General features: G+C 43.8%; 1 protein-coding gene across 4 annotated transcripts in view; it reads right to left on the bottom strand.

Annotated features, from left to right (window-relative positions):
* LOC135550521 (tubby protein-like) overlaps nucleotides 1-25,274 on the bottom strand; it is a 118,603-nt gene that overhangs the window by 23,020 nt on the left and 70,309 nt on the right. For 2 of the 4 annotated variants that reach the window (XM_064981431.1, XM_064981440.1), the window contains exons 2-4: nucleotides 16,007-16,058; nucleotides 7,967-8,129; nucleotides 2,933-3,070 (exon numbers count right to left, since the gene is read on the bottom strand). In XM_064981431.1, coding sequence (XP_064837503.1) covers nucleotides 2,933-3,070; nucleotides 7,967-8,129; nucleotides 16,007-16,058 — 353 coding nt within the window. The remainder of the gene's footprint in view (nucleotides 1-2,932; nucleotides 3,071-7,966; nucleotides 8,130-16,006; nucleotides 16,059-25,274) is intronic. The other 2 variants (XM_064981450.1, XM_064981458.1) reach the window with 1 other exon arrangement.

Genomic DNA, 25,274 nt, shown 5'->3' with positions numbered 1-25,274 from the left:
TATATTCACACGCACGCACACACTACACTGACACACTTACACAAAACCCACACACATACACACACTTTTACACTCATCATATGCTGTTGCTACTCTGTTCTCTATTTTACTCTTATTATTATCATCATCATCTATCCGGATGACTAGTCACTTTATCCTGCCTTAATGTACATATCTACTTAAAATACCTCGTACCTCTCTGCACATTGATCTGGTACTTGTACTCCCCGTATATAAATTCAGCAAAAAAAGAAACGTCCTCTCACTGTCAACTACGTTTGTTTTCAGCAAACTTAACATGTGTAAATATTTGTATGAACATAACAAGATTCAACAACTGCGAAATAAACTGAGCAAGTTCCACAGATATGTGACTAACAGAAATGGAATAATGTGTCCCTGAACAAAGGGAGGGGGGGTCAAAAGCCAAATTAACAGTCAGTATCTGGTGTGGCCACCAGCTGCATTAAGTACTGCAGTGCATCTCCTTCTCATGGACTGCATCAGATTCGCCAGTTCTTGCTGTGAGATGTTACCCCACTCTTCCACCAAAGCACCTGCAAGTTCCCAGACATATGGGGGTGGGGTGTGGGGGGGGGGTGGAATAGCCCTAGCCCTCACCCTCCGATCCAACAAGTCCCAGACGTGCTCAATGGGATTGAGATCCGGGCTTTTCGCTGGCCATGGCAGAACACTGACATTCCTGTCTTGCAGGAAATCACACACAGAACGAGCAGTATGGCTGGTGGCATTGTCATGTTGGAGGGTCATGTCAGGATGAGCCTGCAGGAAGGGTACCACATGAGGGAGGAGGAGGTTTTCCCTGTAAAGCAACAGCATTGAGATTGCCTGTAATGACAACAAGCTCAGTACGATGATGCTGACACACACCGCCCCAGACCATGACGGACCCTCCACCTCCAAATCGATCCCGCTCCAGTGTACAGGCCTCGGTGTAACGCTCATTCCTTCGACAGAAAAACGCGAATCCGACCATCACCCCTGGTGAGACAAGACCGCGACTCGTCAGTGAAGAGCCTTTTTCTTCCAGTCCTGTCTGTTCTAGCGACGGTTGGTTTGTGCCCAAAAGCGACGTTGTTGCTGGTGATGTCTGATGAGGACCTGCCTTACATCAGGCCGACAAGCCCTCAGTCCAGCCTATTGCAGACAGTCTGAGCACTGATGGGGGGATTGTGAGTTCCTGGTGTAACTCAGGCAGTTGTTGTTGCCATCCTGTACCTGTCCAACAGGTGTGAAGTTTGGATTACCAATCCTGTGCAGGGGTTGTTACACGTGGTCTGCCACTGTGAGGACGATCAGCTGTCCATCCTGTCTCCCTGTAGCACTGTCCTAGGCGTCTCACAGTGCAGACACTGCAATTTACTGCCCTGGCCACATCTGCAGTCCTCATGCCTCCTTGCAGCATGCCTAAGGCATGTTCATACAGATGAGCAGGGACCCTGGGCATCTTTCTTTTGGTGTTTTTCAGAGTCAGTAGAAAGGCCTCTTTAGTGTCCTAAGTTTTCATAACTGTGACCTTAAATTGCCTACCGTCTGTATGCTGTTAGTGTCTTGACGAACATCCACAGGTGCATGTCCATTAATTGTATATGGTTCATTGAACAAGCATGAGAAACAGTGTTTAAACCCTTTACAATGAAGATCTGTGAAGTTATTTGGATTTTTACTAATTATCTTTGAAAGACAGGGTCCTGAAAAAGGGACTTTTTTTTTTGCTGAGTTTAGCCCCATTACTGTGTTCACTTATTCATCTTCTGTTACTAATTTTTTTATTTTAATAATAAATAAATAAAAATGCATTGTTGGGAAGGGCTCATAAACAAGCATTTCAGACAGCCACTGGCAATTTATTTTATTTTTAAAATAATTTTTTAATTTAACTTGGCAAGTTAGTTAAGAACAAATTCTTATTTACAATGACGGCCTACACCGGACAAACTCGGACAGCGCTGGGCCAATTGTGTGCCAATGGTGCGCCGCAATATGGGGCTCCCAATCACGGCCGGTTCTGGTACAGCCTGGAATCGAACCAGGGTGTCTGTAGTGACGCCACAAGCACTGGGATGCAGTGCCTTGGACCTCTGCGCCACACAGGAGTCCAAAATACATATAGTATACTATACAGTATACTGATTTGATTATTGAAGCTCAGAAGCTGAGAGAGACATCAAAGTGAGAGAGAGCACAATTTCACACTTCCATTTTAATTCATGCTGCTTACGTATGAAGTCTGTATCAAGGCTAAGGAGCGTTTTAGCAGCCACTAAGGTGTTTATTTGGCAGGCAGAGAGGACCGACTTCTCTAACATCATTACTCAGATTAGATTTTGGACAGGCTTCACTTCTTTGTAAGGGCAGCTTGATTAGCTTTAGAATGCCACTATGTGCCACCAGAGACAGAAACATGAACAGAACTGAGTCCAATCCAGCTTGAGGAGGTTTGAAAGGATGAGTATGTGAATGAGACGCATACAGCCAGGTACCTGATGGAGCATGGGGAAGAGGCATAATAACATTGACTTTTTAGAGCTCAACTCATTAAGACAATACAGCAATATAATACAGCTATCAAAGGAGATCAATTGGGAGACAAATACGTGGTCTGGAGGCCATGCAACTAATTTCACATGCAATCTGTTTTACTCTACGTGATACAAAAGTGGTATCTCTTGCTCTGCACAACACTCTCACATTGTGCATTTCATTCTAGCACAAAAGATGAAACTTCCTCCTCATTGAAAACCTGACGATATCAATTGGGTCGTTTCATTTCCATCACGGTAGGAGACAGAGCTGAGCCAGACTGAGACGTGTTGTACAGTTGACCAACAGACAGAGAGAGAGGACCATGCATGCTACTGTAGCCTGTCTGTCTCTCGGTCTGTCTGGAGGCAGCAGCAGCAAGCCTGACCTTTGTGCTTCCCCTTCCTCTCCTTCTTGCCGCTGCCTGTCTGCGGGGTGGAGCTGGTCGATGCCCTGCCCTTTTTGGCTGAGCGAGGAGCCTGGTTGTCCGCTACCACCTTCACCTCCTCATGTTCAGCTTCTTGCACTACGTACGGCACGGCAGGAGCCAGCGGACAGAGGGAGTTAGCAGGCAGGTGGGGGGAAATGATGAAGATAAAAGTCAGAGACTAAACAGAAGGGTACTGTCAGTTAAGGTTAGCCTATAGGGAAAGAGAAAGAACAGGTAAAGACAGAGTTAGCAGAGGACACTTTGCAAGGTTATATGAAGCAGACACACAGCAGAGGCGTTTTTCTTGCCTGGGAGAGAACACTGTTTATCGCCTCATGTCAAACAAGTCATGAATGTTCTAGCTCTGTGAAAATTGCAAATGCACAGCGCACGCTCCTCCCAGCAACAACATTTTCCGGGATTAGATGATAACAAATGCATACTGTAGCTACAGTCCCTTGAAATTGGCATCTTAATTCTATCAACTGCTTGGTTGCCTTAGTATTTCCCCTACAGCCTCCTCTGTTTTGCAGAGTGTCAGTGAATATCCAGTGGTGTGTCTCTATTCTCGTAAAAATTCGGAGCCTAGACCCGTCACCGCGGAGACATTCACAGTCTCATTGTGGGAACCCATTTCTCTTCCAATTATTCCAAACAGCTTCAAGGAGAATAATAGAGCAAATGCTTCAAAAGCTCCGAGCAGAGCGAGATGGAGAGACCTGTATTCATGACCTGAAGTTACTGTTAGCATATATGAAACTAACAACTGGTAGGCCTCTGTTTCAGATAAGCATGAGCCTGGAGTCAGTTTCTGAACTAGGTGAAATTAATCAGTTTAGTCCACCTAAAATATTCTGTTAACAATGTCACTCTATATTTGGGGTGGTCAATAATATACACATATTTTCCAGATTTTTCTGCTTAATGATTTATCTACTGGATGCTAATCTTATTTATAGCAGAAGAAACATGCTATTTACAGTGTCAAGAAAATGTATGTGAACCATTTGGAATTACCTGGATTTCTGCATATATTTGTCATAAAATGTTATCTGAGCTTCATCTAAGCCACAACAATAGACACACAGCCTGCTTAAACTAATAACACACAAACAATTATACATTTTCATGTCTTTAATGAACACCCCACGTAAACATTCACAATGCAGGGTGGGAAAAGTATGTGAACCCTTGGATTTAATAACTGGTTGACCCTCCTTTTTTGCAGAAATAACCTCAACCAAACATTTTCTGTAGTTAGGGATCAGACCTGCACAACGGTCAGGAGTAATTTTGGACCATTCCTCTTTACAAAACTATATCAGTTCAGCAATATTTTTGGGATGTCTGGTGTGAACCGCTCTCTAGAGGTCATGGCACAGCATCTCAAATCAGTGATTGAGGTCAAGACTCTGACTGGGTCACTCCAGATGGCGTATTTTCTTCTGTTGAAGCCATTCTGTTGTTGATTTACTTCTGTGTTTTTTGTCGTTGTCCTGTTGCATCACCCAACTTCGGTTGAGCTTCAATTGGCGGACAGATAGCCTAACATTCTCCTGCAAAATGTCTTGATAAAACTTGAGAGTTCATTTTTCTGTCGATGATAACAAGTTGTCCAGGCAGCAAAGCAGCCACAAACCATGATGCTCCCTTCACCAGACTTTACAGTGGGGATGAGGTTTTGATGTTGGTGTGCTGTGCCTTTCTTTCTCCACACATAGTGTTGTGTGTTCCTCCCAAACAACCCAACTTTAGTTTCATCTGTCCACAGAATATTTTGCCAGTCGCGCTGTGGAACATCCTTTTGTGAACCCCAGATGTGCAGTAATCTTTCTTTAGGACAGCAGTTGCTTCTTCTGTGGTGTCCTTCCATGAACATCATTCTTTTTTTAGTGTATAACGGATCATAGACTCGTCAACAAAGATGTTAGCAGATTTCTGTAAGTCTTTAGCTGACACTAGGATTCTTCTTCACCTCATTGAGCATTCTGCGCTGTGCTATTGCAGTCATCTTTGCAGGACAGCCACTCCTAGGGAGAGTAGCAACAGTGCTGAACTTTCTCCAGTGGACTGATGAACATCAAGGTTTTTAGAGATACTTTTGTAACTATTTCCAGCTTTATACAAGTCAACAATTCTTAATCTTAGGTCTCTTTAGTTTAAGGCATGGTTCACATCAGGCAATGCGTCTTGTGAATAGCAAACTCAAATGTTGTGTTTTTTATAGGGCAGGGCAGCTCTAACCAACATCTCCAATCGCGTCTCATTGATTGGACTCAAGGTTAGCTGACTCCCGACTCCAATTAGCTTTTGGAGAAGCCTAGGGGTTCACATACTTTTTCCAACCTACACTGTGAAAGTTAAAATGATGTATTCAATATAGACAAGAAAAATACAATAATTTGTGTGTTATTAGTTTAAGCACACTGATTGTCTATGGTTGTGAGATCAGATCAAATGTTATGACCAATTTATGCTGAAATCCAGGTAATTACAAAGGGTTCACATACTTTGTCTTGCCACTGTACATGGTATACTTTGACATTACATACTACAGTACTTCTTTGAAAATTCCAGAAAGTACCACTTATAGTAGAAGTGCAATATCATTTTTCAATGAATCCAGATAGGGTACGTAAATAAAAGCTGGAATAGGACTGTATGAAACAGCATTTCCACTTAATACTGAACTTAACCTTTCATGGATATTATCTGAAGGATATACTGTAGATGTGGAAATGCATACAGTTTGAGGTTAATCAGATGGAAATAGGAAAGGTACAGAGAACACGTAATCCCTCTTAGTGTTGAATTGATTCTTAAAATAGAGACAAGAAAATGTAAGTTCTAAAGAGAGAAAAACAGTGGTTAATCTAAGGATGGTGAAACACAAGGACAGGAGAGAGAGAGAGAGGGGGATTCTATTTTTATCAAGACCAAACAGTGCGTATGCTTCCTTCACTAACAGCGTAGTGCCATCTGTGTGTTGTTAAGCATAAGGTATGAATCAAGGGACTCTCTCCATATGTTTGCTGCTGTACTGAATGAGCTCAAAGGCATCTTTTTTGACATCTTTGGAAGGATGTGGCTGAGATTGCAACGGGAAACATTCAGAGAAGTTCAAAGCTTCCGTGTCTTCTGTGTATAGCAGGGGCTGTTTGACTAGTGTCAGAGGGGAATATTTTCATCAGGATGTACACTCACTGAAGGAAGATGAATCATATACTTTGTATTGACGTCAGTCCACTCATATGCACTGAGCTGTTTCTGGAGCTTTCATATACAAGCCATCTCCAAAATTACTGGCACCCTTTATAAAGATGAGGAGAAAATACTGTATGAAATCAATACAAATACTGAGATTTATTGTATGCAAAATTAGTTATTTAATAATAATACAATTGCTCAGAGAAAAATATGTTATATAACAAGTAACAAAAAAAATCTTTAAAAGACAGGCGTCGAAATTATTGGCACCAACTGTTTTCAATACTTTGCGAGGATAATGGCACTGAGCTTTCTTTAATGTTTTATGAGATTGGAGAACACATTGGGAGGGATCTTAGACCATTCCTCCATACAGAATGTTTCCAGATCCTTGATATCCTTCGGTCTGTGTTTATGGACTCCCCTCTTCAATTCAAACGACAGGTTTTCAATGGGGTTCAAGTCACAGCCCCATAACATCAAAGATCCCGTACCATATTTTACAATGAGTATGAGGTTATTTTCTGCATACCACTAGTGTGTGTGGCCGAAGAGCTCCGTCTTCGTCTCATCTGACCATAGCACCTGGTTCCAATCCAAGTGGCAATGCCTTTAGCAAACTCCTGGCATTTGCATTTGTTGGTTGCTCTAAATAAAGGCATTTTTTATGGCAACCTTTCCATATGGCCTATTGGCATGGAGGTGGCATCTAATTGTAGATTTGGAGACTCCACTATGCGACCAAGTACTGTAATTGCCCAACTGTGACCCTTGGACTTTTCTGCCTACCGAACCATCTTCCTCACTCCTCTACAAGGCAAGTTTACCACAGTGCCAATGGTTTTAATCTTCTTAATTGTTGCCCTAATAGTGGTTAATGGTATATTTGAATTTTCAGTTATTTTTTTGTACCCATTTATGTTGTGTTGGGCATTGTCTTCCTCTCCAGCAGCCAGCCATCCAGGCTGTGCTGTGTGGATGCATGGTCTGGATCACAGACTCAGTCACTGAGTTGGGGATTAAGACTGTAGCTAAAGTCCGTCTGTGGAGATCAGTGGCCCAATCGCCACAGCACTAACACCATCTCTGCTCTATCTGGAAGGACTACTGCAGAGCTCTGACCAATAGAGTTTTATAGTTGAAAGGCATGTACTGGTAAATCCTGCAGTCTCTCTCACACAAAGACACAAAGTTATTTAATGAATAAAGTATTACATGTTTCTTTTGCCAACCTTGACATGGTATTGATAGATATCTCAGTATTGTAACTATGCAGAGCAGAAAGTAACACTAAAAAGTCTCTACAGTAGAAAAGTGTTCCTTTGGCCCAGGAGCTAAGAATTAATAGACAAACTTGGTAAAACAGTGAGCGGCGCATAAGGACAAGAACATGGATACAGTAATTCAATCAGCCACCTTTCACAAGCACTCTATGTGAGTAACCTGGATCAATACCACCCGGTCATGGCTGTGAATAGCCCCTGAAAGGGCCCCATGCCGGAGCGTTACTGGACATCTCTGTAATTGCCCGGCACCACTGGAGCAGCTTCATCAGAGATGAGAGGAAGCGGGTTCCTATGGTAAACAGCTGTTGATAGGGTCCTGGGTTTCCAAAATGGCATCCTATTCCCTATAAAGTGTACTATTTTTGGACAGAGCATATATAGTAGTAGTATACAGAGCTTAGCCAAAAGTAGTGCACTATACAGGGAATAGGGTGCCATTTGAGATATTACCCTGGTAATAGGGTCCTGGTGGTGAAAGGATCCTGGCTGGCTCACTTACCGTGGTAGATGGTGCTCCTGTTGCTGCTGAGGTAAGACTCTACCAGGGGAGCCTGCTCCTCACACTGCTTGGTCCTGCGGGCACGAGACCGCCCGTCCACGTTGGACTGCACCATCAGAGGCTCCTGCCGCTTCTTCTTCTGCTTCTGCTCTAGGAGTGCTCGCTGAAACACACACACACACACACACACACACACACACACACACACACACACACACACACACACACACACACACACACACACACACACACACACACACACACACACACACACACACTCTTCAATAGTGTTCAATTATTTTGGTATTATGCACAAACATATCTTCTAATATTGTGTCATATATAATACATTAAGATGGATAGATATTTTATAACACTAATGTTTTACCTTCACACACACACTCTTTTTCAACTAACCTTGTGGGGACACAAAATTCCATCCCATTCAAAATCCATTTTTCCCTAACCCCAAAACCTAACCTTAACCCTAAACCTAAACCTACCCCTAGCTCCTAACCCTAAATCCCCTAGAAATAGAATTTGACCTTGTGGGGAATAACAAAATGTCCCCAGATGGTCAAATTGTTGTTTGATTACTATTCTTAGGGGACTTCTGGTCCCTACAAGTGTAGTTAAACTCATCCACACACAAACACACACACAAACGCTGTCTCACATGTACAGTGCACCCTCACTGTAACAAAGACACAAGACTGTGTCCTTGAGAGAACAAATATGTCTGTGCGCTCTGGCCCTCCAATCACCTGAGCTACAGTAGATTAAAGATTGATTACTGGAAAAACATGTGGACCTGCTCAGCCTGCAATCATGCCACAGTCCAACATAAATTACATTTCTGCTTGTCTTCATACGATGAGCTACAGAACACCCTATCAAGGACAAGATCATTGTGACATGAGTTTGACCTCTGTCTGACTGTGTCTGCCACAATTCGTTCACCTGTAGGTGGGTGATTGCCTTCATTTTTGTTTTGTTTTACCATTTCCCGAACCAGACTAGTTGACAGACGTGTCTTATAACAGTTCTATTTAAACGTAGCTGACATTGTATCGCAAGCCAATCATAGAATGTGAAAACAAAACCGAAGTAAATCATACAATCTGGCCAGGTGGAAGTCAGTGGTGGAAAAATGCCCAATTGTCATACTTGAGTAAAAGTAAAGATAACTTGAGTAATTGTCTATTAAGTTTGTCACCCAGTAAAATACTACTTGAGTAAAAGTCTAAAAGTATTTGGTTCTAAATATACTTAAGTATCAAAAGTAAATGTAATTGCTAAAATACACTTAAGTATCAAAAGTAAAAGTATAAATCATTTCAAATTCCTTATATTAAGCAAACAAGATGGCATGATTTTCTTGTATTTTTAATTCACATACAGTGGGGCTTATTAAAATACTTATTTTCCACCATAATTTGCAAATAAATTCATTAAAAATCCTACAATGTGATTTTCTGGATTCAGGCCTCTCTCATCTTTTTAAGTTGGAGAACTTGCACAATTGGTGGCTGACTAAATACTTTTTTGCCCCACTGTATAGCCAGGGGCACACCAACACTCAGACATAATTTACGAATGAAGCATTTGTGTTTAGTGAGTCCGCCAGATCAGAGGCGGTAGGGATGTTCTCTTAATAAGTGTGTGAGTGGGACCATGTTCCGGTCCTGCTAAGCATTCAAAATGTAATGAGTACTTTTGGGTGTCAGGGAAAATGTATGGAGTAAAAAGTACATTATTTTCTTTAGGAATGTAGTGGAGTAAAAGTTGTCAAAAATATAAACAGTAAAGTGCAGATACCTAAAAAAACAACTTAAGTAGTACTTTAAAGTATTTTTACTTAAGTACTTTACACCACTGGTGGATATCAAGATTTTTATTTGGTAACGTTGCACAGTGTGACATGTAATATTCGTAAAAGACGGACTCCTATGTACAGTGTGGGAAAGCCTTTAATCACACGACTGACCAAAGATAAGCCTGAACCATCAGCTGCAGAAGTGACCAGTATATGAACTCTCTAACATCATTCACACACTGACACATACAAACCAAAAATTCATATCACACCTCTTCTTTTCTCACATAAATCCTATCCTCATCTGGTAGCTCAGTAGAATCTGTGTCATTGCACAGATTCATTATCCTACTTTCACACTACATAATTACTTTCCTTTTCCCACATGAGCCAATTAAATTTACGTCATAATCCTAGTTTTGAGCAGTCACAAACTTTTTAATTTCCTGTCAAATTCAGCTCTCCTGAGGGCACAGAGTGTTAGAGCTCCACACCCTCAGTTCAAAAATATAGAAAGCTAGAGCAAGAAGAGTTGCTTCAAACCTCCACGTAGCACCGTCTCAGAAACACCTCCTCAGAGCCAGAAAAATGGAACGTCTTCTGCTTCTGTAATTAATGTTTCAGGACCACTGCCCCAATCCATTTCTCCTCAGCTCTATCCCCCCTCTCTGGCAATGTGGAAATCTACATTAAATATTACTACAGCTTGGGTATCCCTTCCATCCTGCTGCAGTCAGCAGTCATCTGAGATTATGTAACTTTACAAACAGAGGGAGATCCCAAGGCTGGAAGCTCATCAAATATTGAGAGAATCCCTGATGAAGCAGGAACACCACTAGACTGTACTCTGCTGTACTGTTGTCTGCTGTACCAGTACAGAGTTCCCTTAATCTAAACCTATGTCTGTGTCCCAGTTGTCCACCCCTTGCACACTTTCTGTAATGAATCGAAAAGTATTTGGATTGGCTAGAGGGAGTTTCCATGATAGGATGTGTGCAAGTGCACACTTTGGGAAAAGGGTGGAGAATTGGCATTGTGTCATTTAGCCCATCACTTCAGCCATGACCAGAACACAACGTCTCAGCACACTCTAGCAGTGAGTGTGGAGGAGGAGGAGGTCTGAACTAAGTTAACCAGGAGAAACCATGGAGGAGCTCTATGGCTGTCCAAAAATCACCAGTCACTGTACAGTGAAATAACCAACTAATAAGTTATCTCCTCTTCCTACTCTGCCTCCTCTCTCTCCACTAACAAGATGTTGTCCTTCTCTCATGCACAATGCCTGACAGTGCGTGTACAGCCAGGAGGTTACCAAGAAATTCACAATTTGAAAAGCATGGGAGGTGAATAACCAACATCGCATGTGCCACCTTTTGGACCTAAAACAAAATCGCTACAGCATCAGGACTGGTTACGCAACTTGCTACAGTAACTCCTGACATTTCGAGGAACAGACTTTTCAGGACTGAAGCTGGATGTGAATGCTGCTTAAGGAACACTGTTACATTTACATTTACATTTAAGTCATTTAGCAGACGCTCTTATCCAGAGCGACTTACAAATTGGTGAATTCACCTTCTGACATCCAGTGGAACAGCCACTTTACAATAGTGCATCTAAATCATTAAGGGGGGGGTGGTGAGAAGGATTACTTATCCTATCCTAGGTATTCCTTGAAGAGGTGGGGTTTCAGGTGTCTCCGGAAGGTGGTGATTGACTCCGCTGTCCTGGCGTCGTGAGGGAGTTTGTTCCACCATTGGGGGCCAGAGCAGCGAACAGTTTTGACTGGGCTGAGCGGGAACTGTACTTCCTCAATGGTAGGGAGGCGAGCAGGCCAGAGGTGGATGAACGCAGTGCCCTTGCTTGGGTGTAGGGCCTGATCAGAGCCTGGAGGTACTGCGGTGCCGTTCCCCTCACAGCTCCGTAGGCAAGCACCATGGTCTTGTAGCGGATGCGAGCTTCAACTGGAAGCCAGTGGAGAGAGCGAAGGAGCGGGGTGACGTGAGAGAACTTGGGAAGGTTGAACACCAGACGGGCTGCGGCGTTCTGGATGAGTTGTAGGGGTTTAATGGCACAGGCAGGGAGCCCAGCCAACAGCGAGTTGCAGTAATCCAGACGGGAGATGACAAGTGCCTGGATTAGGACCTGCGCCGCTTCCTGTGTGAGGCAGGGTCGTACTCTGCGGATGTTGTAGAGCATGAACCTACAGGAACGGGCCACCGCCATGATGTTGGTTGAGAACGACAGGGTGTTGTCCAGGATCACGCCAAGGTTCTTAGCGCTCTGGGAGGAGGACACAATGGAGTTGTCAACCGTGATGGCGAGATCATGTTACTTGGGTACCTGTCTCAGTAATGCAGTATGAATATCCATACCCACTTTGATATTCAAATAATGGCTTGTTCAGCAGGGATACCACACTAGGTGAAGAAAAGAGCAAGTGTCAATCTTTCTTTTGCATAGAATATCTTTGATTTGATATGTTCCTCGGCCTTTTGTGGAAAAGCAGTACATTTAATATTATGTTATTTAACAAACAATTCCTTTAAAACAGATCTACTCTGAGAATAAAATGCTAAAGTGGTGTGGTTGCAGCAGATGGACGGTTGGTCTGAGCTTTCCTTCAGTCTTTGCCAAATTGATGCAATCACAGGCTCCTTAAGTTCTATAGCAAGAACACATGATGGAGGTCATACTGTACATGTCATGCTGAACAACCTTACAATGCATTTCCAAATAACACATTAGGGCCAATGAAACAACAGAGCCCCATTCCTTTTCAATGGAGGGAAGTGAAGTGGACGAGGGGAACGTTGGGTGATGCGAGCATGGGCGAGGGAGCATGAACAGGGCGGGACCAAAGTTGGGGAAAGCTGAACTGTATACAAATACTCTGTGATATCGCGACACTATGAACCAATCAAAGCTCACTATAGCTTCCAGCGCCTACTGGATTGGCTGTTGATACCTAGCATGCTTGCTAGCACCCACATGAGGGAGAAGCTAGAGTGGATATCCAAATTATTCTGTTATGCGGAAATCCCATCAGCCTCAGATCCTTCTGTCTTCATATGCAAAGCAGCTGAGCATTAATGGTAATTCTGTCCTCAGCTATTGAGTGACCAAGCCATGGGAATTTCATGGATAATAGACTCACAGTAAAGACAACCACATAACCAAAACCTCAAACTCAAGGCTCAAACCAATGCAACCAAAATCTATTTGTCCAGTATGTCCCATTACTGAACATGACAAATGGTTTTGCAAGAGGGACCTGGTCAATTCTGCAGAAAATCTACAGAGATACACAGACAAACAGAACCGTCTGCAGCACACCAGACCCATGGTACAGACTATAATACTGTCTCATCTCCTCTGTCACTAAAATCACACTGTGTGAACCCAACGGTAACTCCCTGAGTGAATACCAGCAGACCACTGCAGCTCTGCAGTGATCAGGATGGTTCTTACAAAGCTACAAATGCCCGGCCGTCCCGTCTTCAGTCAGCTGTTCATTCCACCCCAAAAAATAGAATACAATTTTTTGACGGGTTTGAAGGTTATTTTATTTTCATGATGGTCTTCATCCATAACTGTCAGTCACACAGTTTTACAGTAATTATGCCAGCCCTAAGCACAATACGGTATGAAAGTGATGCGTAGTTTTACAGTAATTATGCCAGCCCTAAGCACAATATGGTATGAAAGTAATGCGTAGTTTTACAGTAATTATGCCAGCCCTAAGCACAATATGGTATGAAAGTGATGCGTAGTTTTACAGTAATTATGCCAGCCCTAAGCACAATACGGTATGAAAGTAATGCGTAGTTTTACAGTAATTATGCCAGCCCTAAGCACAATACGGTATGAAAGTGATGCGTAGTTTTACAGTAATTATGCCAGCCCTAAGCACAATACGGTATGAAAGTGATGCGTAGTTTTACAGTAATTATGCCAGCGCTAAGCACAATACGGTATGAAAGTGATGCGTAGTTTTACAGTAATTATGCCAGCACTAAGCACAATACGGTATGAAAGTGATGCGTAGTTTTACAGTAATTATGACCAGCCCTAAGCACAATACCGTATGAAAGTGATGCGTAGTTTTACAGTAATTACGCCAGCCCTAAGCACAATACCGTATGAAAGTGATGCGTAGTTTTACAGTAATTATGCCAGCCCTAAGCACAATACGGTATGAAAGTGATGCGTATTTTTACAGTAATTATGCCAGCCCTAAGCACAATACGGTATGAAAGTGATGCGTAGTTTTACAGTAAGATGTTTTTGAACGGTGTTCAATGGGTAAAATCGTAGCACAATTGCTTCAGCGCAAAAACGTCATAAAAGGCCTCTCGCAGAAGTAAATTAATCCACAAACAGAAATATAACTTGATATACAGTGAGCTCCAAAAGCATTGGTACAGTGACAATTTTGTTGTTGTTTGGCTCTGTACTCCATCACTTTGGATTTGAAATGATACAATGACTATGAGGTTGAAGTGCAGACTGTCAGCTTTAATTTGAGGGTATTTGCATCCATATCGGATAAACCATTTAGAAATTACATAACTTTTTGTACATAGTCCCCCCATTTTAGGGGACCCAAAGTATTGAGACCTGAATGAATCGTGAATAATGATGAGTGAGAAAGTTAGACGCACAATTTGCGAGTAGGTGAGTGAGTTTTGCAATGTTCATTAAAACCACTCCCATGTTTATTAGATCACTTAACAATTAGCATCTTCAACCATTTCCTGACTTTTAATCCTCAGAAAGCATTGCAGATTGATTTGTGTAAGCAGTGTGGAGTAGTGTTAATTTAAATACATGAAAGTCTCTCTGCTGATTTGGTTTAAGTTAATGTAGTACCGTAAACACTAATCCCCTGCCTATCCTTTTAATCCACTACGATTAGCCTCAGATCATCATTTGGAAAATAATCTCCTGCAATTTGTTCCTACATTACATTTCAGGAAATGCAATAAATGTAACATGTAGGGAGAGGTTGCTGATGTAACCCAGTATCTTGATGGAATTACACAGGGCTGATGAAAATATGTTAATCAATGAGTCTCTTGAGTGTGTCACTGCTGTAGACGCCATTTTCTACGCTGGTCAGGTCTGAGACATCACTTTGCTAAACATCTTTATCATGTATCATGGACATCAAAACTTCACAGAAGTGAAAAAGGCTGATTGGCATAATACACTTCTGATAGCGCATTATTACACATTATAAACTGGGTGGTTTGAGCGCTGAATGCTGATTGGCTGAAAGCCATAGTATATCAGACCCTATACCACGGGTATGATTTCCTTTTTTTTTACTGTTCTAAATACGTTGGTAACCAGTTTATAAAAGCAATAAGGCACCTTGGGGGTTTGTGGTATATGGCCAATATACCACAGCTAATAGCTGTATACCACACCTCCTCTGGCCTTATTGCTTAAGTATAACACGAATTTCCTTAAAAAACAATTAGCCAGATAAGCTGGCTTTGATCCCTTTATTTAACCAGGTAGGCCAGTTGAGAACAAGTTCTCATTTACAACTGCGACCTGGCCAAGATAAAGCAAAGCAGTGGGACAAAAACAACAACACAGAGTTACACATAAACAAATGTACAGTCAATAATACAATAGAAAAATCTATGTACTGTGTGTGCAAATGTAGAAGAATAGGGAGGCAAGGCAATAAATAGGACAGGGAGGTTAAATAATTACAATTTAGCATTAACATTGAAGTGATAGATGTGCAGATGATGCTCTGCAAGTAGAGATACTGGGGTACAAAAGAGCAAGAGGATAAGTAACAATATGGGGATGAGGTAGTTGTGTGTGCTATTTACAGATTGGCTGTGTACAGGTACAGTGATCAGTACGCTGCTCTGACAGCTGATGCTTAAAGTTAGAGAGGGAGATATAAGACTCCAGCTTCAGTGATTTTTGCAATTCGTTCCAGTCATTGGCAGCAGAGAACTGGAATGAAAGGAATAATCAAAGAGATGGAATTATTTTCTACCATGAAAACCAGGTGTGTGAACTTTGTAGTTCACAGAAATTGAGCAATTATTGTGCAGCCCCGCTGTAGAGTGTATTCTTCCTCACTTTTCCTCACACTACAGGCTCCTCTACCAGCCAAGGAACAACAGATGAGGTTCATATCAATAAGTGGCTGAGCTGCTCTACTCTGGTACAGTACAGGGACATGGGAGACTTACCTGTCTGTCTAGCTTCTGTTGGCGGAGGTTGCTGCCCTCATCGTCCAAGGTACTGCAGAGAGCGAGAGAGAGAGAGAGAGCGAGAGAGATGGTTAAAACAAAAGCTCTTTCCATTTCTTTGACATTCTACAGAACAGACACACACTCCAGATAAGAAAAACATGAGTTTCCTCTCCTGTTTGATACACTACGAGAACCACTTGGAAATTATGGAAAAAGGTGATACATTAATCTCTTTCATGAAGCTTTCCTGTGAAGCAGAAAACAACAGGTGATCTCTTGAAAATGCAGTGCCTGTCACTGGAAGAGACGCAGTAGTTATTGGGAGTGACATGTCATGTAGCGACACATAACTCTTACGATTACATTACAAAACGTGTAGAATGACATCATACAGAGATCGGTCAAAACAGCATGGATATGAAGTACTAGGGAAAATTCTAATCATAATCACAATTGGACATTGATCTAACGTCTTTATCCTGTGTGACTATAAAGGCAATGGTAATGCTCTGTCTCAGCCAGTCGCCATCTTTCCCATCCCTCCCACCCCCAAACACGCGCAACCTCTAAATCAGCAATGACATACTCCCTGATTGCCCAATCACTCTGTGTTGCTTGGCATTGCCCAGACCATTTAAACAAAAGGGTTCTTAATTAAAGACAATAAGAGGCTGAAGGTCAGGGGAAGGGGAACAGTGCTTCCTTCAGCTGGGGGAGTGGGGGGGGGGAGGGGGGGCACGTGTGTGCCACATACACTGTACATCTCCCTTTCTGAAACACACACAGAAAAACACTCACTAGCGAGTCAGCAATCAAGTGTGTGAATGTGTTTCAGACAGGTCGGTAATGACATAAACTCAGCTGTTACAATGAGGGTCAACTACCGCATTACGATAGAGAAGACATGTTAATATATCTGCATCAGTGGTAAGCTAGATGTGCATTAGACACCTCTACTCTTCTTGCCCCCACCCATGCCCATTGATGTCAATAACAACGTAGTCTGAATAGTAGCCCTTGACCCCCCCAACAGTCATGCTCCCCCTATTGGGAACAGCGCTGGTGAAGTTCCTAGTGAGTGTTTTATGTGTTTTACCTGCAGTGCAGAGGGATGTCTTAGCAGATATTCTATTTTGATGTTCCCTCCACAGAATAGAGTTTGAATGTTATGCTGTCTACCAGCATCACATGAATAATCAATGAGGATTGTCGTCGTAAAGAAAACAATTAGTTCAAATGCCTTACATTACATTTTACATAATAAAACAGGGACATATTTTTCCCTGATACACTCTTGTCTAATACACTCAATATGATACAGGTTTCCAATGGCATTTCTCTGAAATCATGCCAATTCCACAATTTCTGTTGCTAAGTCCTTGATGCAATTTATGCTGTTTTTTCCTTGGTTTAAATATCAAACATTTTCATAGAAATTGTATGACTGTTGTGCAAGCACTTGCACTATATTCAAGTAGCCTGTGTGTGTATAGTACGCGTATACGTTTCTTAGTATGCACAATACAGTACATGGCCCACATTTAAAGTTTGTGTACTTTAAAGTGTTAGGCACTTTTTACAGAAGGTAGATATGTAATTGTTAGCTTCTGTGTACAGTAGGAACAGTATAGGTAGCCTGGCGTCCCTCCCTGGCAGTGCTGTTTGTGTTTGGCTGTGACCTGCTGGAGCCAGGGTGAATCTGGTATACTGGGCTGGCTTAGAGCTGGCTCACATGGGATTCAATGAGAGGCCACAGAGGTGCAGCTGAGTCCCGGGTCACCTCCCCTTGTCTCGCCCGGCTTCGCCACCAGGCCCCATACATACATTTTTCATGGAAGGCACCAGGCAGGCTTCATCTGATGGGAGGAACTGCTTATCGCTCTGAGAAACCATCCATGAAGGGCTGGCCAGGACTCCAAGTCGAGAGGAACACCCGTTCTCCGCCTGTTCCCCCCTCCCCTCTTCTCAACCCTCAGCTCCCCTTCCATGTCAACCTCCCACAGGTAAGCAATGTGAATCCGTGGCAGTGCCTGAGCATGTCAGTGTAGTGTGTTGTTTACGGGCTCTTGTCCCTGAGGACAGTTATTGAAGAGGGCACTGCGTCACCTAATACGTCATCCTGTCTATTACCTTTAACACCTAGGCCTACAACATCAATACCACCTTTATTATCTACATTACTAATGTCACTGACTACTGCTATATCACTCTTACCATCGTAATCTCATCTTAATATAGAAAATATATAAGAAACATATTTTTTGATGCGTTCTCTTCACAAAGTTATTTGTCATAGAGCACTTAACGATGAACACGCTTAACAAGAAACTATACAGAAAAAAAAGTTAAAATACAAAAACAAAACTAAATTAAATGTTCAATTATTATTTTCTATGAGGAGATTTTATTTAATGAAAGGAATTTATTAGTTTTCTAGATTGACTGAAATAAGAGATATTTTGAACTACTGTTCCTGGTAGGCTCATATTGAACCAATCCCTATGGTTGCTCTTCCTCTCAGATGAATACATCCTCTAATAAGTGGTTTAAGGAACCCTCGACCCTGCCAAATACAAAACCAGGACACTCAAGCGTATGTGTTTAATGTTGGTGTGTGTATCTGTGTGTGCTCTCGTAGAAGCAGCAACATGAGTATGTGTACATACGTACACACAGATCTATCACTACCTTTATTGCTCCATCATAGGAGGCCAGTTCTCCTGACGCAATCTCTCAATGAGATTCATGGCAAGACAGCTCCGTAACTTATAGCAACGAGGAGCCAATAGGAGCAGAGGAAGCCGTGCAACCATGGCAATAGAGCTTCTCTTGGAGGAAACAGCAGCAGCAGTAGCAACAGCAGCAGTAGTAATGCCATCGAGAGCAGACATAAGTCTTTATTTCACCTAAAAATAAGCTAACTGATAAATAACACTGACATTATTAACAATTTGGGGCAGATATTGAGTCGAGAATGCCTATAATCAGCAGAATGCATTACCAATGTATGGAGAGAGACATGCAGGGGTCACACAGAGCAAAACAATGGCTGCTGCTTCCCAAGGTGGTAGTAGTAGAGAAAATACACTTTGGGGGAAATGAGCAGAGCTTTTTATGGATTCTACTACACCAGATTCTGCATGAGAAAATACCCATGTAATTGGATTACAGTAAAACGGTGCCATATATTCCCCAAATAGACTTTCATATGAGCTTTACAGTTAAACTTTACGACTCACCAATAATACAGTAACCTACACAACATTGGAATTGGATGTGTACTTCAGTTTAAGGATATTTTTAAAAAGTGGGTCAATAGGTACACCATAAAGACAGGTCCAAAATATTTTCACATGAATAACCAGTCATAACTACTACAGTTATTATAAAGCACTAAAAGATACAGTGAGGCTGTCATCATTGTTGAATGACAAAACCAAAGAAACATCAATTAGATCCTACCACACACCAATGACCACAACAGACCCTTCACTAAGCCCTGCCCCCCTTGGTTACTGTTGCAACCTCAGACAACATTTTCCAGGGAAGCCCAATTCCCCCTTCTAACCACTGTTGAAATCCCCTAACAATGATCTCAAAATGTGTTTTTAATACACAATGGTATGTTGGTATGTTGGTATGTTGGTATGTTGGTATGTTGTGGTGGACTGTCATTACAATTGCTTCATGGGAACCTGATAAAATGATGTTAATAACATGGTTAGCCACTGAATGGCTCTGAATTAAAGAGATTCTCCGGTACACCAGCATATTTTTAGCCAGTAGTTCATGAGCAGGGGCGGCACCTTCACCCCAAAAAATATTTTTATTTATTACTAAACTCAGCTGATCGTCCTCGCAGTAGCAGACCATGTGTAACAACACCTGCTCAGGATCGGTACATCCGAATATCACACCTGCGGGACAGGTACAGGATGGCAACAACAACTGCCCGAGTTATGCCAGGAACGCACAATCCCTCCATCAGTGCTCCGACTGTCCGCAATAGGCTGAGACAGGTACTCACCAGACATCACCGGCAACAACGCCGCCTATGAGCACAAACCCACCATCGCTGGACCAGACAGGACTGGCAAAAAGGGCTCTTCATTGACGAGTCGAAGGTTTTGTCTTGCCAGGGGTGATGGTCGGATTCACGTTTATCGTCGATGGAATAAGCGTTACACCGAGTCCTGCACTCTGGAGCGGGATTGATTTGGAGGTGGAGGGTCCGTCATGGTCTGGGGCGGTGTGTCATAATAGCATCATACTGAGCTTGTTGTCATTGCAGGCAATCTCAATGCTGTGCGTTACAGGGAAGACATCCTCCTCCCTCATGTGGTACCCTTCCTGCAGGCTCATCCTGACATTACCCTCCAGCATGCCACCAGCCATACTGCTCGTTCTGTGGGTAATTTCCTGCAACACAGGAATGTCAGTGTTCTGCCATGGCCAGCGAAGCACCCGGATCTCAATCCCATTGAGCACGTCTGGGACCTGTTGGATCAGAGGGTGAGGGCTAGGGCCATTCCCCCAGAAATGTCCGGGAACTTGCAGGTGCCTTGGTGGAAGAGTGGGTTAACATCTCACAGCAAGAACTGGCAAATCTGGTGCAGTCCATGAGGAGGGGTTGCACTGCAGTACTTAATGCAGCTGGGGGCCACACCAGATACTGACAGTTACTTTTGATTTTGACTCCCCCCCCCCTTTGTGCAGGGACACATTATTCAATTTCTGTTAGTCACATGTCCTGCAGCACTGTAAATCCATGGAAAATAAGAGCACCTCCTTCCAGCTGCCCACTGCACTGAGACGAAGAAACACTGTCACCACTGATAAATCCACAATAATTGAGAATTTCAAAAAGCTTTTCTCTACTGCTGGCCATGCTTTCCACCTGGCTACCCCATCCCCGGCAAACAAAATGCCCTAAGCCCCCCCCCACCCCCCCACCCCGCTTCTCCTTCACCCAAATCCAGAAAGCTGATGTTCTGAAAGAGCTGCAAAATCTAGATCCCTACAAATCAGCTGGGCTAGACAATCTGGACCCTCTCTTCCTAAAATGATCCGCTGCTATTGTTGCAACCTGAAATACTAGTCTGTTCAACCTCTCTTTCATATCGTCTGAGATTCCTAAAGATTGTAAAGCGGCCGCGGTCATCCCCTTCTTCAAAAGGGGGAGACACTCTAGACCCAAACTGCTACAGATGTATATCCATCCTGCCCTGCCTTTCTAAAGTCTTTGAAAGCCAAGTGAACAAACAGACCACCAACAATTTTGAATCCAATCGTACCTTCTCCGCTATGCAATCTGGTTTCTGAGCTGGTCACGGGTGCACCTCAGCCACACTCAAGGTCCTAAACGATATCATAACCGCCATCGATAAAAGGCAGTCTTCATCGACCTGGCCAAGGCTTTCGACTCTGTCAATCACCATGTTCTTATCGGCAGAGAGTTCAGTGAGTCAAATCAGAGGGCCTGTTGTCCAGAACTCTGGCAGTCTCTATGGCAGTGCCACAGGATTCAATTCCCGGGGCGACTCTTTTCTCTGTATATATCAATGATGTCGTTCTTGCTGCGGGTGATTCTTTGATTCACCTCTACACCAACGACATCAATCTGTACACATCTGGCCCTTCTTTGGACACTGCTTTAACAAACCTCTAAACGAGCTTCAACGCCATACAACACATCCTTCCGTGGCCTCCAACTGCTCTTAAATGCTAGTAAAACAAAATGCATGCTCTTCAACCAATCACTGCACCCGCCCGCTCGACTAGCATCACTACTCTGGACGGTTCTGAATTCGAACATGTGGACAACTATACATAGGTGTCTGGCTAGACTGTAAAGGCAGTGAGGGTGCAGCAGAGACACCATTTTACGGTTGCACTACTGTTTTGGAGATAAATGTAACGATTATCAGTTTTCTACACGTGTACTAATATTGAGACATTCAGTTGTTTCTGTCTGTCTATAAATGTTACTATGGTGTGAACGAAAATAATATTGTTTTTTGATTTAAATAATACAGTGAAGACAAGGTTGGAGCGAGCGGTCGCATCTACACTTCGGTCCGCAGGTAGTATAACTTTTCATTACATTTCATTATAGTACAACGGTTTGATTTGTCTAATCTTAGCAATTTCTTCTTAGCTAGCTACATAGCCGTCTTTGTATCAAAGATAATTGCGTAATTATCGTATTTCGTCGTCCTAACGTAGTCTACACTGCTATCTGCCCAGCAGCTAGCTAACGTCCACCGTCTACCAGCACTGTAGAAACTATTACACTCAACTGAACGACTCGATTAGTGTAGTGTTAGCTAGCTTCATAGTTGTCTTTGCTGTCTTCGTATCCAAGATAATTGTGTAGTTTAGAGTGTGTAGACTTAGAGTGATTATCTTAATTTACCGAGGTTAGCTAGCCAGCTATTTGTCGTCCTTAACGTAGGAGATACTGCTAGCTAGCTAGCCAACAGCTAGCCAACGTCTACCGAATAGAACTTCAACAATCCGGTCAACATTCCGCTTCGCTCCACAGGTAGTATCACATTTTCATTTCACTTCATTACAGTACAACGGTTTGATTTGTTTGATCGTAGCATGCTAGCTACATAGCCGTCTTTGTATCTAAGACAATTGTGTAGTCTAGAGCGATTTTCTAGGTTAGCTAGCCAGCTATTGTCGTTCTTTTAACGTAACGTAACGTAATCAACACTGCTAGCTAGCCAGCTAGCCCCCGAATAGCAGCACTGTAGAAACTATTACACTCGACGGAACGACTTGATTAGTGTAGTGTCAACAACGCAGCCACTGCCAGCTAGCCTACAAAGTCAACAACGCAGCCACTGCCAGCTAGCCTACTCCAGCAGTACTGTATCATTTCAATCATTTTAGTCAATAAGATTCTTGCTACGTAAGCTTAACTTTCTGAACATTCGAGACGTGTAGTCCACTTGTCATTCCAATCTCCTTTGCATTAGCGTAGCCTCTTCTGTAGCCTGTCAACTATGTGTCTATCTATCCCTGTTCTCTCCTCTCTGCACAGACCATACAAACGCTCCACACCGCGTGGCCGCGGCCACCCTAATCTGGTGGTCCCAGCGCGCACGACCCACGTGGAGTTCCAGGTCTCCGGTAGCCTCTGGAACTGCCGATCTGCGGCCAACAAGGCAGAGTTCATCTCAGCCTATGCCTCCCTCCAGTCCCTCGACTTCTTGGCACTGATGGAAACATGGATCACCACAGATAACACTGCTACTCCTACTGCTCTCTCTTCGTCCGCCCACGTGTTCTCGCACACCCCGAGAGCTTCTGGTCAGCGGGGTGGTGGCACCGGGATCCTCATCTCTCCCAAGTGGTCATTCTCTCTTTCTCCCCTTACCCATCTGTCTATCGCCTCCTTTGAATTCCATGCTGTCACAGTTACCAGCCCTTTCAAGCTTAACATCCTTATCATTTATCGCCCTCCAGGTTCCCTCGGAGAGTTCATCAATGAGCTTGATGCCTTGATAAGCTCCTTTCCTGAGGACGGCTCACCTCTCACAGTCCTGGGCGACTTTAACCTCCCCACGTCTACCTTTGACTCATTCCTCTCTGCCTCCTTCTTTCCACTCCTCTCCTCTTTTGACCTCACCCTCTCACCTTCCCCCCTACTCACAAGGCAGGCAATACGCTCAACCTCATCTTTACTAGATGCTGTTCTTCCACTAACCTCATTGCAACTCCCCTCCAAGTCTCCGACCACTACCTTGTATCCTTTTCCCTCTCGCTCTCATCCAACACTTCCCACACTGCCCCTACTCGGATGGTATCGCGCCGTCCCAACCTTCGCTCTCTCTCCCCCGCTACTCTCTCCTCTTCCATCCTATCATCTCTTCCCTCTGCTCAAACCTTCTCCAACCTATCTCCTGATTCTGCCTCCTCAACCCTCCTCTCTTCCCTTTCTGCATCCTTTGACTCTCTATGTCCCCTATCCTCCAGGCCGGCTCGGTCCTCCCCTCCCGCTCCGTGGCTCGACGACTCATTGCAAGCTCACAGAACAGGGCTCCGGGCAGCCGAGCGGAAATGGAGGAAAACTCGCCTCCCTGCGGACCTGGCATCCTTTCACTCCCTCCTCTCTACATTTTCCTCCTCTGTCTCTGCTGCTAAAGCCACTTTCTACCACTCTAAATTCCAAGCAACTGCCTCTAACCCTAGGAAGCTCTTTGCCACCTTCTCCTCCCTCCTGAATCCTCCTCCCCTTCCCCCCCCCTCCTCCCTCTCTGCAGATGACTTCGTCAACCATTTTGAAAAGAAGGTCGACGACATCCGATCCTCGTTTGCTAAGTCAAACGACACCGCTGGTTCTGCTCACACTGCCCTACCCTGTGCTCTGACCTCTTTCTCCCCTCTCTCTCCAGATGAAATCTCGCTTCTTGTGACGGCCGGCCGCCCAACAACCTGCCCGCTTGACCCTATCCCCTCCTCTCTTCTCCAGACCATTTCCGGAGACCTTCTCCCTTACCTCACCTCGCTCATCAACTCATCCCTGACCGCTGGCTACGTCCCTTCCGTCTTCAAGAGAGCGAGAGTTGCACCCCTTCTGAAAAAACCTACACTCGATCCCTCCGATGTCAACAACTACAGACCAGTATCCCTTCTTTCTTTTCTCTCCAAAACTCTTGAACGTGCCGTCCTTGGCCAGCTCTCCCGCTATCTCTCTCAGAATGACCTTCTTGATCCAAATCAGTCAGGTTTCAAGACTAGTCATTCAACTGAGACTGCTCTTCTCTGTATCACGGAGGCGCTCCGCACTGCTAAAGCTAACTCTCTCTCCTCTGCTCTCATCCTTCTAGACCTATCGGCTGCCTTCGATACTGTGAACCATCAGATCCTCCTCTCCACCCTCTCCGAGTTGGGCATCTCCGGCGCGGCCCACGCTTGGATTGCGTCCTACCTGACAGGTCGCTCCTACCAGGTGGCGTGGCGTGAATCTGTCTCCTCGCCACGCGCTCTCACCACTGGTGTCCCCCAGGGCTCTGTTCTAGGCCCTCTCCTATTCTCGCTATACACCAAGTCACTTGGCTCTGTCATAACCTCACATGGTCTCTCCTATCATTGCTATGCAGACGACACACAATTAATCTTCTCCTTTCCCCCTTCTGATGACCAGGTGGCGAATCGCATCTCTGCATGTCTGGCAGACATATCAGTGTGGATGACGGATCACCACCTCAAGCTGAACCTCGGCAAGACGGAGCTGCTCTTCCTCCCGGGGAAG

This window comes from Oncorhynchus masou, chromosome 1, assembly GCF_036934945.1.
Source record: "Oncorhynchus masou masou isolate Uvic2021 chromosome 1, UVic_Omas_1.1, whole genome shotgun sequence".
Taxonomy (NCBI): Eukaryota; Metazoa; Chordata; class Actinopteri; order Salmoniformes; family Salmonidae; genus Oncorhynchus; species Oncorhynchus masou.
This window is presented reverse-complemented; position numbering and strand designations above follow the sequence as displayed.